Source organism: Mercenaria mercenaria, chromosome 3 (assembly GCF_021730395.1).
Source record: "Mercenaria mercenaria strain notata chromosome 3, MADL_Memer_1, whole genome shotgun sequence".
NCBI classification, from domain to species: Eukaryota; Metazoa; Mollusca; class Bivalvia; order Venerida; family Veneridae; genus Mercenaria; species Mercenaria mercenaria.
This window is the reverse complement of record NC_069363.1, coordinates 90,734,377-90,749,756: the sequence shown is the minus strand read 5'-3', so window position 1 is coordinate 90,749,756 and position 15,380 is coordinate 90,734,377. Positions and strand designations below refer to the sequence as shown.

At 35.3% G+C, this 15,380-nt stretch overlaps 1 protein-coding gene across 2 annotated transcripts in view; it reads left to right on the top strand.

Moving 5' to 3' along the window:
- LOC123524076 (tetratricopeptide repeat protein 39B-like) overlaps positions 1-13,625 on the top strand; it is a 58,137-nt gene extending 44,512 nt beyond the window's left edge. For both annotated transcript variants that reach the window (XM_053539249.1, XM_053539250.1), the window contains 8 exons: positions 23-82; positions 570-661; positions 4,599-4,757; positions 5,576-5,693; positions 6,070-6,181; positions 7,207-7,324; positions 8,855-8,971; positions 10,450-13,625. In XM_053539249.1, the coding sequence (XP_053395224.1) occupies positions 23-82; positions 570-661; positions 4,599-4,757; positions 5,576-5,693; positions 6,070-6,181; positions 7,207-7,324; positions 8,855-8,971; positions 10,450-10,702 (1,029 nt within the window). In that variant the 3' untranslated portion in view covers positions 10,703-13,625. The remainder of the gene's footprint in view (positions 1-22; positions 83-569; positions 662-4,598; positions 4,758-5,575; positions 5,694-6,069; positions 6,182-7,206; positions 7,325-8,854; positions 8,972-10,449) is intronic.
- The last annotated feature ends 1,755 nt before the right edge of the window (positions 13,626-15,380 follow it).

Sequence of the window (15,380 nt, the reverse complement as noted above, 5' to 3'; positions counted from 1 at the left end):
TATTCACTAATTTTTTTTCCAGGGAGCATTGTTTCTGTTTTTTGCTGGAAGAGTTGAAGAAATAAAGGGTAACATAAATCAGGTAAATATCAAATTGTAACCACATGTTAAGAAGTTAGATTACAAAAGGTTAGTTTTGTAATATAGATTTCAAGTACATTTTTCAGTCCTGCATTCAGATTTGTAAGATTCCTCTGCCACTTAGAAAAGGGTTTTTGGTCCTTTTGGGATCGTAGAGTCCATTGAATGTTTTTTGATAATAGAGTTCACCTTAAGCTGGTGCTAATGGGAATGAGGGGTGTTGCAAATTTCATTACCTCTCATGAACAGACTTAATCAAACCTAGTCTTCTATTATTGTTGCTTCTAACAGATTTTATTATCAACAGTTGCAAAAATATGGCATGTCAGCAGTTTCAAGGTAAGGTCAAATATAAGGACAACGTATCCAGACAGTTTAAATAGAGAACATTTCACTACAGGGTAGACATCTATGCTGCCTTGTCATTTATTTAAATAGAAGCCACTTCTCCTTGCAGTCCTTAATGTTATTTAATATTTTTGTTACAGGCAATAGATAAGTTTGAGGAGTCGATAGAGTCTCAGCAAGAATGGAGACAGTTTCATCATCTGTGTTACTGGGAGCTCATGTGGTGTCACTGGTAAGTTTTACATCATCTGTGTTGTTGGGAGCTCATGTGGTGTCACTGGTAAGTTTTGCATCATCTATGTTACTGGAAGCTCATGTGGTGTCACTGGTAAGTTTTACATCATCTGTGCTACTGGGAGCTCATGTGGTGTCACTGGTAAGATTTGCATCATCTGTGTTACTGGGAGCTCATGTGGTGTCACTGGTAAGTTTTGCATCATCTGTGTTTCTGGGAGCTCATGTGGTGTCACTGGTAAGTTTTGCATCATCTGTGTTACTGGGAGCTCATGTGGTGTCACTGGTAAGTTTTGCATCATCTGTGTTACTAGGAGCTCATGTGGTGTCACTGGTAAGTTTTACATCATCTGTGTTGTTGGGAGCTCATGTGGTGTCACTGGTAAGTTTTGCATCATCTGTGTTACTGGGAGCTCATGTGGTGTCACTGGTAAGTTTTGCATCATCTGTGTTACTGGGAGCTCATGTGGTGTCACTGGTAAGTTTTGCATCATCTGTGTTACTAGGAGCTAAATTAAATGTCATATCATTGCTAAGTGAGCCTTTCAACTATTTTTCAAAGACTATTGTTGTTACATCTTGCAGAAACCTTTTAATGTAAGCTTCTGTATGGTTTTTACAAGATTATATTAGCAAAAAAACAAAGTTGAGAGTACTGGAGATTTTTTGTTAATTTTCATCTTACTTGTAATGGCATTTATGTTTAATACTTGAGTGACTGTATTCAATAATCAGTGGTAAAGATTCCTCTATGCCATTGCCCACAGTATTTTCTACATACCTAAATTTAACATGTTGTCGCATATAACTGAACTGTAAGTTTGTACTGATTTAGTTTAGCTTGATTGTGACGCAGTTGAATCACTATCAAATTGGCATCATGGAAAATAACAGTACTGGTGTCATATGAGAAGATATGGTTATGACCGCAGTGGGGCTGAAACTTATGACCTCGGGGTTGAGCGGTTGACATCTTAACCACTAGACCACCACTTACCTCAGCAATTTGAACTGTTGAATTAATACGAATTAATTTGTTAGAACTCCTATGTGTTTTTAAGGTGGCATGACATGTTATTTATCCCCCCACCAAAGGTGAAGGGGATATTAGAAATGCTTTCCGTCCGTCCGTGCGTCCGTCCGTCCGTCCGTCCGTGCGTCCGCAACGATCTTTGTCCGGACCATAACTCCAAAAGTACTTGAGGGATTTTCTTCAAACTTCATACACTGATAGAACACATTGGGAGGAAGTGCAGTGTGCAAGAACAATAACTCTACCTTGCCTATTTTTTGAGTTATTCCCCTTTATCTTATTTTCTTAAAAAATTTTGTCCGGAGCATAACTCCAAAAGTACTGGAGGGATTTTCTTCAAACTTCATACACTGATAGAACACATTGGGAGGAAGTGCAGTGTGCAAGAACAATAACTCTACCTTGCCTATTTTTTGAGTTATTCCCCTTTATCATATTTTCTTAAAACATTTTGTCCGGAGCATAACCCCAAAAGTACTGGAGGGATTTTCTTCAAACTTCATACACTGATAGAACACATTGGGAGGAAGTGCAGTGTGCAAGAACAATAACTCTACCTTGCCTATTTTTTGAGTTATTCCCCTTTATCATATTTTCTTAAAAAAATTTGTCCGGAGCATATCTTCTTCATGCATGGAGGGATTTTGATATATCTTGGCACAAATGTTTACCACCACGAGGCGGAGTGTCATACGCAGGAACCAGGTCCCTAGGTCTAAGGTCAAGGTCACACTTAGAGGTCAAAGGATACAAGAATAAAAACCTTGTCCGGAGCATTTCTTCTTCATGCATTGAGGGATTTTGATATAACTTGGCACAAATGTTCACCACCACGAGACGGAGTGTCATGCGCAAGATCCAGGTCACTAGGCCTAAGGTCAAGGTCACACTTAGAGGCCAAAGGTCAGATACAAGAATGACTTTGTCCGAAGCATTTCTTCTTCATGCATAGAGGGATTTTGATGTAACTTGGCACAATTATACACCATCATGAGACGAAGTGTCATGCGCAGTTCCCTTCTTTAGAATTACTTCCCTTTTTTGTTACTTTAAATAGCTTTTATTGTAACTTTTTCATTACTAGTCGTAGGGAAAAATCGAGACCACTTTTCTGTAGTACAACAAACATGCTAAATCCAATTTTGAGGTGTATTTTGACCAGTCTCTTCCTGATAAAGATTTTTGTGTGGACTTGCAATTTTTTTTTTTTTTTTTTTTTTTTTTTTTAAAAGATTAACTTACCTTAGTTGTTACTATAAATAACTTATATTGTAACATTTTTATAATTGACCCTAGGGAAAAAACAAGACCACTTTTCTGTGGTACAGCATAGATGTTACTCTCCAGTTTTAGGTGTATTTTATTAATTTTATTATATATAAGGTATCTCTACCTAGTAAGGAGTTTTTTTGTGGACTTTAAAAAACAAAAGACTTACAATGGTTACTAAACAACCACAAAATTAACATTCCATTTGCAAATACAGCTGCCCGGTGGGGGGATTAGCCATGTCTGACATGGCTCTTGTTTATTTAATTGTCCAAGGAGTTATATCTTTATATTCAAAAAGTATGTAAACCTAAGGTCTTTTGAATTATTAATAATGTTAATTTTATTAGCTCACCTGAGCAATGCTCAGGTGAGTTTTTCTGATCGCTCGATGTCCGGCGTCCGTCGTCTGTCTGTCGTCTGTCTGTCGTCTGTCGTCTGTCGTCTGTCTGTCAACATTTAGCTTGTGTATGCGATAGAGGCTGTATTTTTCAATTAATCTTCATGAGTGTTGGTCAGAATGATAACCTTGATGAAATCTAGGCCGAGTTCGAAAATGGGTCATCTCGGGTCAAAAACTAGGTCACTAGGTCAAATCAAAGAAAAACCTTGTGTATGCGATAGAGGCTGTATCTTTCAATTGATATTCATGAATATTGGTCAGAATGATTGCCTTGATGAAATCTAGGCCGAGTTTGAAAATGGGTCATCTCGGGTCAAAAACTAGGTCACTAGGTCAAATCAAAGAAAAACCTTGTGTATGCGATAGAGGCTGTATTTTTCAAATAATCTTCATGAATTTTGGTCAGAATGATAAACTTGATGAAATCTAGGCCGAGTTCGAAAATGGGTCATCAGGGATCAAAAACTAGGTCACTAGGTCAAATCAAGGAAAAACCTTGTGTATGCGATAGAGGCTGTATTTTTCAATTGATCTTCATGAATTTTGGTCAGAATGATTACCTTGATGAAATTTAGACCAAATTTGAAAATGGGTCATCTGGGTTCAAAAACTAGGTCACTAGGTCAAATCGAAGAAAAACATTGTGTATGCAATAGAGGATGTATTTTTCAATTGATCTTCATGAAATTTGGTCAGAGTGATTGCCTTGATGAAATCTAGGTCGAGTTTGAATATGGATTATCTGAGGTCAAAAACTAGGTCACTAGGTCAAATTAAAGAAAAATCTTGTGTATGCGATAGAGACTGTTTTTTTCAATTGATTTTTATGAAATTTGGTCAGGATGATTGCCTTAATGAAATCTAGGTCGAATTTGAATATGGGTCATCTGAGGTCAAAAACTAGGTCACTTGGTCAAATCAAAGAAAAACTTGTGTATGTGATAGGGGCTGTATTTTTCAATTGATCTTCATGAATTTTGGTCAGAATGATTGCCTTGATAAAATCTAGGTCGAGTTTGAACATGGGTCATCTAGGGTCAAAAACTAGGTCATATCTAAGAAAATGCTTGTTTTATCGCAAGAGACCAATTTTTGGGTCCAATCTTAATGAAAATTGGTCAGAATATTTGTTTCCATGAAATCACTAGGTCAAACATGTTTTACACTGTTATGGTGTGTTTCTGAGGTGAGCGACCTAGGGCCATCTTGGCCCTCTTGTTTACATTCTAGTTTCAAGGGTGACTGGTTGATGGGTATGAAGTATGCAGAGATACTGTGTAAGGAAAGTCGGTGGAGTAAAGCTACATATACATACCAGAAAGCAGCGTTCCTCATGATGTGTGAGAACCAGACAGAAGATTCCAAGGAACACCTCATTTATCTAATGGGGTAATCATTTAATTTGAGTTAATATTACTTTGTCTTCTTCTAGAGGCCGTACTGTGTTTTGGCGTATCTATGACAAAATGTTTACAGTCACTAACTACAAATCTGTTTATAGATTATACAGTGAAACACAGCTTGCTCGCGGATTAATGGCTCAAACACCTGGGCTCACTCGGGCTATTGTTGTCCTTGGTTGGTCGGTTTCCATATATTTTCTGTGATTTGATCCCTCAAAACCTCGAATAACCTTGGATAACTCAAACATTTTGCTGACTGTGTTGTGACCTTGAGTGATTGGCATATTACTGTATGTAGATTATATCTTTATTATTTAGCTCATCTTTTCAAAGAATAGGCAGAGCTATTGGACTTGCTATTGCATCGACTTCTGGGCCAGCATCCTGATTCGGTTAAGTTCATGTATGTAAACTGGTATCTCAGTAACCACTTTTGGGAATGCATTGAAATATCACACACTTATTCACTGTGATTAACTGACTTACATTGCACAGGTTGTATATCTCCATTTTGCTATTATACAAAGTTATGCCCAATTTTTGTTTTTTACATGCATTCAGTTAACAAGGCTGTTGAATAGTCAAGCGTTTCTGTCCTCCAGCAGCTCTTGTTATATCAAAGGAGGTTCAAAATCTTGTTTAAGTTGTAAAATTCTTACATGTGAGGAAGCAATCCAGCTGGCTTACAGAAGGTGGTTTCTAACCGCTTGTGCCTGAAATGATTCTAGGAATGGCCGTGTACAACAGGCATTTAAATTTAAAGGATCAGACAGTAATGTAGAATTATATCTGTTTTGTTTACAGGGAAGTACCTAGATTAAAACAAAGAATAGCTGGTAAATCAATACCAATAGAGAAATTTGCTGTGTTCAAAGCCAAAAGATATGCTGAGCAAAATGGCTACCTTACCCTTCCAGCACTGGTAAGTCAAAGTCTTGTATATAACTGATATAGGGGCCTCAAGGGTCAAGTGATTAAGAACATTGGTATTGCATCCCTTGACCCTCAGTTCTGTTTATGCCTAAGGCTTAAGGGGGTTAAGTTAATTTGTGTGAGGACAGTATCAAGCTTGTGGAAATTAAGCGTCCGTGCAGTCTGATTATGATCTGCACTGTTTGCCATTCAGTCAGTATCTTTTTAGTAAGCACCCCTTTTGACAGTTAATGGTACTGTCCAAATTGAAAGATGGACAAGTTCATTATAGAAATTTAGCAGGATAAGGGTTAAGTTTAGTAATGATGAGATATGTCCTATGTTCTATTTCAATGGTTTCTGTTATATTACAAGTATATTTACAGGAGTTGATCTACACATGGAATGGTTTCAATATCATAGGAACTAGACAGGATCTGTTGGAACCCATTATGGTTACTGTTGAAACCACCATTAGCAATATACTCCAAAATAAAGGTAAGGTCATACATTCTTCACCAGAGGTTGATGTTGCAGACACTGTTACTCTGGAACAGTTCCAGATAGATGAAGTTTGTTCAAGGTTATAAAAATAAGAGTGGAAACCAGTCTCAGAATGCACGCTTGCCATTGGTTGATTTCAGTTGTGTGCTTAGAAACAACCAATCAAATACTTGAGTTCTGAGACTGGTTTCTAAACTCAGTTTTATAACTTTAGGTCTTAGTCTTGATAAAGATATGATATAAGCAGACCATATAGGTACTTTATGTATTTTTGGCAGATCTCAGATTTCTGGCAAAAGTAGTTATGCCATTTAATAAAAATGTTTGACTATTTTGAAATGGAAATAAATACATTTCACTTTTAAAGTGCATCAGTTAGTTTTAAGGTGAGAAGTGTGTTAAAATACAATTCTGATACACGATAAACTATTTTCTGGCTGTTTCAAACGGACATTCTATAATTGGTTTATTACAGCATGGAAGTTTTTATGGTTTTTGGAAATGGTAAATATCGGCCAAATTTAAGTGGAGCAGAAGTTTTCACCAAACACTAATGTAGATGTTCAAGAATTGCTTGTTTTGTGCATTTAGATGAGTATAAGCCAGATTTGTACTTCATGGAAATCCATGGGATTTGTGGATGATTTGACTTATGATACCTGTCTAAATGCATAAAAATAGCATTCAATTCTTATATTTACGTTTTTACAGCAAAAATACATTGTTTGCTTTTCGTGAATATCAGAAAATAAAAAAAAGGCAAGATATTGATCTTTTCAACATCTAAATAGAACAGCTAAAAAGGCATGCCATTATTAAGTTGTAATTTGCCTTCCAATAAAAGTAGTTTTCCAGATTTTTCTTTGAATTATCCTTAAATCCAGGAAAAAGTCATATGGTCCTGATTATTCAGTGTTGATCTTTTTTCTGGCAGAAAATAGTTTATTTTTATATCCCTAGTAAATATGTATTATTAGTTTGTGGAAGTTGATTAAAGGATGAAACTTTTCTTTTTACAGAAAGTTACATGAACTATATAGATGACTACTGCCTTGTGTTGTTGTTGAAAGGTGTATGTCAGAAGTTCCGAGGCCAGTTTCTGCAGGCAGAACAGTGCTTCCTGGAAGTTATTGAAAAGTAAGGAAAAACAGCTTGAGTTGGTTCAATACATAGACAGATTGGAAATTTATAGTATTAAAGAAACATAATAACTGAAGAAATTTTATAATTAACATGAGATTAACCTTTACTCTGCTAAATTTCTAAAATGGACTGGTCCATCATTCAGTTTGGGTAATACCATTTATTATTCGAAGGGGTGTTCACTGAAAATTTACTGACTGAATAGCGAACAGTCCAGACCATGATCAGCCTTGGTCTACACTGGTCGCAAAGGCAGAATCACTTGCCGGCAGCAGGCTAAAGGTTAATGAATTTAATAGAATCAACAAAGATTCTCTGTCTGAAAGAAAGTCACAGCACCTAGTTACCATAGTTACCTCTGCTTTCCTGTGTTTGAACCTTTACTGTTTTATTTACCTCGGGAAGTTTTCATATTCATTGCGGGTATTTTTCATTATTCATTAAATACAGTCATAGTAAAAGGGTTTATAAGCATTTTAATATTAATATTTATATGCAAATGAAATGAATAACTACTTTCATACATTTTGGAAATGTTTTAAGTTATTGGATTTTTTTCTAAAAAATCTACGAGCTGTTAATTGCTTGGTAGTCAGCATTGGTGTCGGCACTGTTTAAGATTTTTCTTTAGGTCCACATTTTCTTAAAATCTGTAAGAACTATATAAAATTGAAAGTTTACACATTTCTGTATCATCAGTAGGAAAAAGCATACCGGTAGCCATTTCTTGCATATTGCCTAATGTCAAACTTAGACAAGTGTTGGCATTTGCAGGTGGTGCTCTTTTTTAACCAGGTTTTCAGCAACAAAAATCTGGTTATAAGAAACCATTTTGTCAGGAAATTCAGGTTAATAGAATAGGGTATTTCCTTCTGGTGGATGGGCAATGGCGTCAGACAGATTATTTTCATTAAATGACTAGTTTGAATGGACATACTGTTACCAGACAAAGGATTGGATTCTGTTTTGGGGGTCACTTGAGGTCAGGGCCAAGGTCATTGTCATTTAGAATGGAAACAGTTTGCATTCAATAACTTTAGTTAGGAATGAGATATAGGGAAGGAACTTACTCTATATGTGGCTTAGAAGGAGATGGCATTTTGGGTTGTATTTGGGGCTGCTTGGGCCAAGGATAATGTCACTGTTATTAAAAATAGAAAAATGGTTTCTGCTCAGTATCTTTGGTTTGGGTGCAGCCTGCAGGTGTTGTCACCAAACTTGGTATGTTTATAGTTTTTGTAGAAACAAAGTTTGGAATTGTATTTTGGGTCAAGGTCCTTGTTACTAAAAATAGAAAATGGTTGCTAATCATTATATAGATATATTCTATTGAAACAAGCATTGGATAGTGTTGTTAACTTTAGTTAGTCCTCAGCATTGATATATACAGTACAACTGTGCAGTTGCTAGCATTACATACATTTGTATTCATATTAAAGTGTCAGATGTCGAGTATTGAAAATCTAGTTTCATTGCATTGCCACTTTTGTGTTCCTTATTCAAATACAACTACCATATTTTCAGTGAGAAAAAGATAAAATATGACACTTTCCTCCCTCCATATGCCACTGTAGAGTTGGCGATACTTTGTCTGGAGCAGAGACGGCTGCAGCATGTGAAAATGTACCTAGAAAAAGCTAAGTGAGTGCATATAAATATTGTTTATGACTTCTTTCTCTGTTTGTTTTATGTGGGGAAAATGTTTGTTCAGAATCGGCACTGACCAAAACTCAAGACACCCATGTTACTGATTGTGAAGGTTATAACCTGCAAAAATAGATTCTGTCATATAAGTATCCTTTTAGTACAAGATCAAGAAATCAATTTAGAGGTGTATGGGTATATAATTAATCATTTTCTACTTTTTATACCCCTAGATACAAAGTATATTGGGGCTGTATTAGAGTCATGCATGTCTGTCCATTATTCCAGCTCCATATCTTCTTAATTGCTGGGAAGATTTTCATAAAACCTGCATCAGTTGTTAATCTCAGCAAGATGACATGCAAAGTGGACAACCCTGGTCACTAGGGCCAAGGTGAAGGTCACACTTGGAAGTCAATGGTCAAATAGCTTAAGCTTGTGTCCACTCTGTTTCTTCTAAACCGCTTTGAAGATTTTTGAAAAACTAGCGTCAGTTACTTACTTTATCAAGACGAAGAGCACAGCAGACAACCAAGGTTATGCTTGAAGGTCAAAGGTCATGATCACAACATTTTACATTCCTTGTACCAAAGCACTGTCTGGGGGTATTGTAATAACATTTAGTGATACCTCTAGCTGTTTATATGTTTCAAGCTGGTACATAATTTACTAAAAAATACATTGCATAAAGACACATATAGACATATGTAGTAGTGGTAGATTTGGAGATATGGTGAACACAACCATGTAAAAGTTTCTTCCATTTACTGGACAGCGTACCAGTAAAGTACATACAGAAAAAACCTAAAAGCATAAAACAGTAAAATCAGTAACATGAAACAATACGAATTACAATACAACGATAGCAAACGTGAAAATACAGATTTCACAAAATACATCTCTTGCGGTTATTACTAAATTCTAAAAAAACAAATGCCAAATAAAATAGCTTACCAGACTATCAAAGATACACTTAAATACTAAAAGAGTGATTTGTCCAAAGGTAAGGACGGTTTACCAGAAAGTTCAAATGTAGTTCTAAAGGAACAGTAGCAAATGATTCTAAAGAATGATGTATAGAGGGCCGTGCAAATGTTAGTTCACGTCAAAAACTTATTTGTGGGAAAGGATAACTGACCAATCAAATGTTTCTATCTTACAAAATCAAGTTCATATGCACGGGTGGACACATGACTGGACACGATAAGACAAACACGGAGTACAACACAATACAACGGAACATGATACTACGGAGTATACTGATATGACGGCTTTAAGGACATATACATATAAATATAATAATTGAATTATTTCATCAGTTTAAATAAACAAGTGAAACTAAAAAAAGTCTTGACTTTGCTACACATATATTGCAGAAATCAATTTTCATCTAAACTATTGATAGATTTTTGTTGTTAATGATGGCTGGCATTGTCATCAGGCATTTGAAATCATCATTACACTTAATTTTACAGGAAGAACTACAAGGGTTATCTATTGGAATCCCGTTTACATTTTCGTATCCATGCAACCAGACTGAGTCTCAGTCAGCTGGTAGAAGAGGGACCAAACTCAGATGTTCTGAATTTAGGGGAGAACAGTCCTGAAGGGGATATCACTCCAGATACTCCAGTGAAAGATGGTACCTGGTATGACAATACTGGTGATGATTTGACTAATACTGATGATGGTACCAATAAAACAAATGGTGCCATGGGAGTTTCTTGATTCTTGGATGTGTGTATTAGGACTCTATGAGAAATTGATATGTCACATGAGAAGTAGATTTACAGTACAATGTACAGACAATGTTCGAGGATGTTTTGTCTGAAACAAATCAGCAAAATACTGATGCCTGGCTTCTCATGGTCATCAAAGTTGTATCTTCAGACAGAGATTTATTTAATGTTAAAACCCTGTTTTTGGTAATTTACGCTCAATTTTCCAAGTTTTATAGACTTTCTTAAAGTATTAAATTAGGGAACATATAACATATAGTATCTATGAAAGCTGTAGTAAATTTCTTATTTATTCATATTCTGTGAAACGGGTAATTCTGCAATGCTTGCCCCCTTTTTCTTGTTGGGTTTAATGTCACACAGTTACAGGTCATCTGACAACTTTTCAGCTTTGGTAGTGGAGGAAGACCTCTGTATAATTGCAGGCATGGGTAAGCATATAGGTAGAACCACTCGCCAGCAGGATGGCTTCCTCACATACAAGAATTCTTCACCACAAGTGAGGTTTCAAGCCTGTAGCAGTTAAGGGCAGGTGGTTCTAAGTATCTCCCTTGACTACTCTGCTATGGGCAATTTATGAGGAGATACCAGCCAGCCTTTCTTTCAGATATAAAGTAATTATGTAATTATGAATTCATCACACTTAATATTTCAGTCCAATAATGTTTAAATTGTTTGTTGATAAAATATTGTTTATTGATTTTTAATTTTTAGTTTTTACCAAAAATTAACATATAATAAAACATATTTACCAGACCCTGAAATTACATAAGTAGAATTTGCTGAAATGGACCCAGTTTAGTATTTTTTGTCCCCTATCCTTGTTTCACTGGAGGAGACTTTCAGTAAGTCCCCCCCCCCCATCTATTCATCTTACAGTTAGGTAAAATGGGGTCCTGCATTAACTTCAAAGGTGTAAGATATTATTTCATGAAACTTGGTACATGGATAGCTGGCAGTATGGAGAATATGCGTGTCCTTTTATAAAAATATTTCTAAAAAGTGGATTTTGTGATAATTTGAGTATAAGTGATTTTTTCTTGACATTGGTAAAATAGACCAAAGACAATGTGGAGTACATATTTATTATTGTATAATTTTCTTTGTTTATCCTTCTGTCCCTCCATATGTCAGTCACAAAATAAGATTTTTTTTCTTCATGAAGCCGGAGACATAGAAAGTAGAACTTAAGCGTGGACTTTTTTTTTACAAATTACTTATACTTTTGTCAATGGTTGTCAGCAGGAACATGCTTAATTCATGATCATTAATTTCTCAGATATAAGTGACTATTCTTCACTGCAAGTTTAAAGCAGTTCATATAGAATGTAATTACACAGAAATGGTCAAGTGTCATTATGGATGCAGTACCTTAAGTGGCAATGTTTTGAGTAATAGAAGGGTATTTTTGTAATTGCTCATTGCATCTAGTCTACACATCATGTATCATGTCTCTTCAAAAATTACTTCTTACATTTTTATTTGTATTTTTTTTTTCATATAAATGTTATTTCATATATTTTATCAAAAGAAGTGCAGAACAGGTTCTTGCATACCAAATACAGTTCAGCTTTATACAGTGATTGTCTTCTTTATCTATTATAAGCTGATAACATGAGAGTAAATGGAAATCAGTTTTGTAATAATTACCTCCCTTGACAAATTGTCCAAATATGGATAAATGTATATCAGTTTTGTAATAATTACCTCCCTTGACAAATTGTCCAAATATGGATAAATGGATATCAGTTTTGTAATATTTACCTCCCTTGACAGATTGTCCATCATATTTGGGTGACCATTTCAGGAAATGTTTTAATTTTTCTGCAGTGTTTGTACATATCATGATACCTTAATATGTGTCAGTTACGTTAGAAAACGTTTTTTAGCACTGCACATGGAGAAGTTCTCATAAAGAAGAGAATAATTTAAATGGTGGGAATTAGGGAAGTTAATTTGTGGTATTAGAAAAGTCTCCATAGGTTTAAACTAAAGTCAATATGATTTTATAGATGGATATTATCTGCTTATATAAAAATGTACCCCACACAGTTTAATGAAATTGTTTAATCCTTCGCTTTAGCCAAAATGGAAATTCTTTGGGACATAAAGCCATCGATTCTTTATTTCATGAATTAACAAAAATGTAGAATTTTTTTGCTTTTCTTTGGGTTGATGCAAGCAAGAAAAATAGTCCCTACGAATAATACTAAGTTAACAGTGTGTGAAAAAGGGAAGTTGGTCTTCATTCAGTTTTTGATATTGCATTTTAAGGTTAATTTGTAGTGCACACAGAATCTTTTTCTGCAGTGTTTGATTAATTTAATTCTATTAAATATAATAAAATTATCTCAATACTGATGATATACATTTGTATCTATGGTTATTTAAGAGATTATTTTAGGTTATAATTAGAGATATATGTCTACAGTTACTAGTTTAGTTAATAAAATACAATTACTATTATTTAATAATGCCTTGTATTTGAAAATTACGTAATTTGTTAATTGACTTATGTTACTCATTGTATACCACTGTGATATTTTTTCATGCTGTATTGTTAAGTGTCGGCTCGACTATTTGAAGAACAAGAGCTGTCGGAGGACAGCAACGCTCGACTATTCAACAGCCTTGTCAATTGAATGAATACAAAAGTTGAAAAAGGGGCATAATTTTGTAAAATGCAAAGTAGAGGTATTGAACCTCTGTACTGCATGTCATATCATGACAGTGAACAAGTGTGTGAAGTTTCAATCTTTTCCAATTTGTGGATACTGAGATACCAGCTTACATACAAAAACTTAACCAAAAACTGCTATGTCAAAGGGGCATAATTTTGTAAAAATGCCAAGTAGAGTTATGGGACCTTCACAGTGCATGTTAGATCATGACAGTGAACAAGTGTGTGAAGTTTCAATCCATTCCAATTAGTGGATACTGAGATATCAGATTACATACAAAAATTTAACCAAAAACTGCTAAGTCGAAAAAGGGGCATAATTTTGAAAAAAAAAAAGAGTAGAGTTATGGGACTTGCTTAGTGCATGTCAGATCATGACAGTGAACAAGTATGTGAAGTTTAAATCCATTCCCATTAGTAAGTACTGAGATAACAGCTTACATACAAAACCTTAACCAAAAATTTCTAAGTCGAAAAAGGGGCATAATTTTGTAAAAAAGCAAAATAGAGTTATGGAACCTGTGCAATGTAGGTCAGTTCATCACAGTGAATAAGTGTGTGAAGTTTCAATCCATTCCCACAAGTGGTTACTGAGTTACCAGCTTACATACAAAACCTTAACCAAAATCGGGACGCGGACGCCGACGCATGGGCGAGTCCAATAGCTCTACTATTCTATGAATAGTCGAGCTAAAAATGGGAAAGCCCCAGGGTTTTTAATTTTGGTATTAATTGTTTTCTTTGAAATACTGGACCATTCATTAGTCTTGCTGTTTGGTAAAGGCCTAGTTTAACCCTTATCCTGCTAAATTTCTATAATGAACTTGTCCGTCTTTCAATTTGGACAGTACAATTCATTGTTAAAAGGGGTGCATACCAAAAAGATACTGACTGAATGGCAAACACTGCAGGTCATGATCAGACTGCATGGATGTGCAGGCTGATCATGATCTGCACTGGCCGCAAAGGCAGAATCAGTAGTGTCCAACGTGATAAGGGTTATCAAATAATAATAAATTATGTAAAATTTATTACCATTTTTAGGAGATCTGCTGATCACTTTATTTCGTGGTTTTGAAATATCTAGTCCAGACATCCTAGCAATCACACGTGTCTATTTTCATAGAGGAATAAAAAAAATGTCAAATTATTTATTTGCTAGATTTTACTTCTCAATCATTTATGTATGCATATCACATTGTGTTGTTGTGAAACAATGTGAAAGACAAGAAAAATGAAAAAAAAAATCCAATTTTGCCATGCTTCTTTCTCCTGCTTGTAAAATAAGGTACTCCACTTTTTGTTTTATTTGTTTCTTCAAGGTGCCTGAAAATCTTCAAAAAGTTGAGCTGCCATGTTATTTTATTAATTGTTTTTTATGTAATTTGTATGATTTTTTGACCATCGTGCTTGCTGGTACAAGAATGTAGAAGATTTTAGGATAATACACCTTTCATTGTAATGTTCAGTATTTGAAGGCTGCTGTGCAAAAATGAGTATTACGAGCTTTGTGATCAGTACAGATCCAGATCAGGTTGCACATTTGTGCAGTCGGATCTAGATCCATACTGGTTGCTTCCCAGTTGCATACAAGTGCTGAAATTGATTTACGCATAGCATGGATGTATGGATAAATGGAAAGTATGGTTGTTTAATGATCTGGATCCTGACTGGTTGCAAAGCCCTTATGTTAATTTTATTACAGTGGTGTTCATTTGGAGTTTCCTACATAATGATATTATTTCAGTAATTGGTGGGGAAGAAGGTGAAAGGTGCATTATTGGTGTGTGTTTGATGTACACTGATTGCTGGCATTGGTTGTTATATTGTAAAATGAATGAGCCACACCATGAGAAAATCAACATAGTGCATTTGTGACCAGCATGGATCCAGACCAGCCTGCACATCTGCGCAGTCTGGTCAGGATCCATGCTGATTGCTTTCAAAGCCTATTGCAATTAGAGAAACTGTTAGTGAACAGCATGGA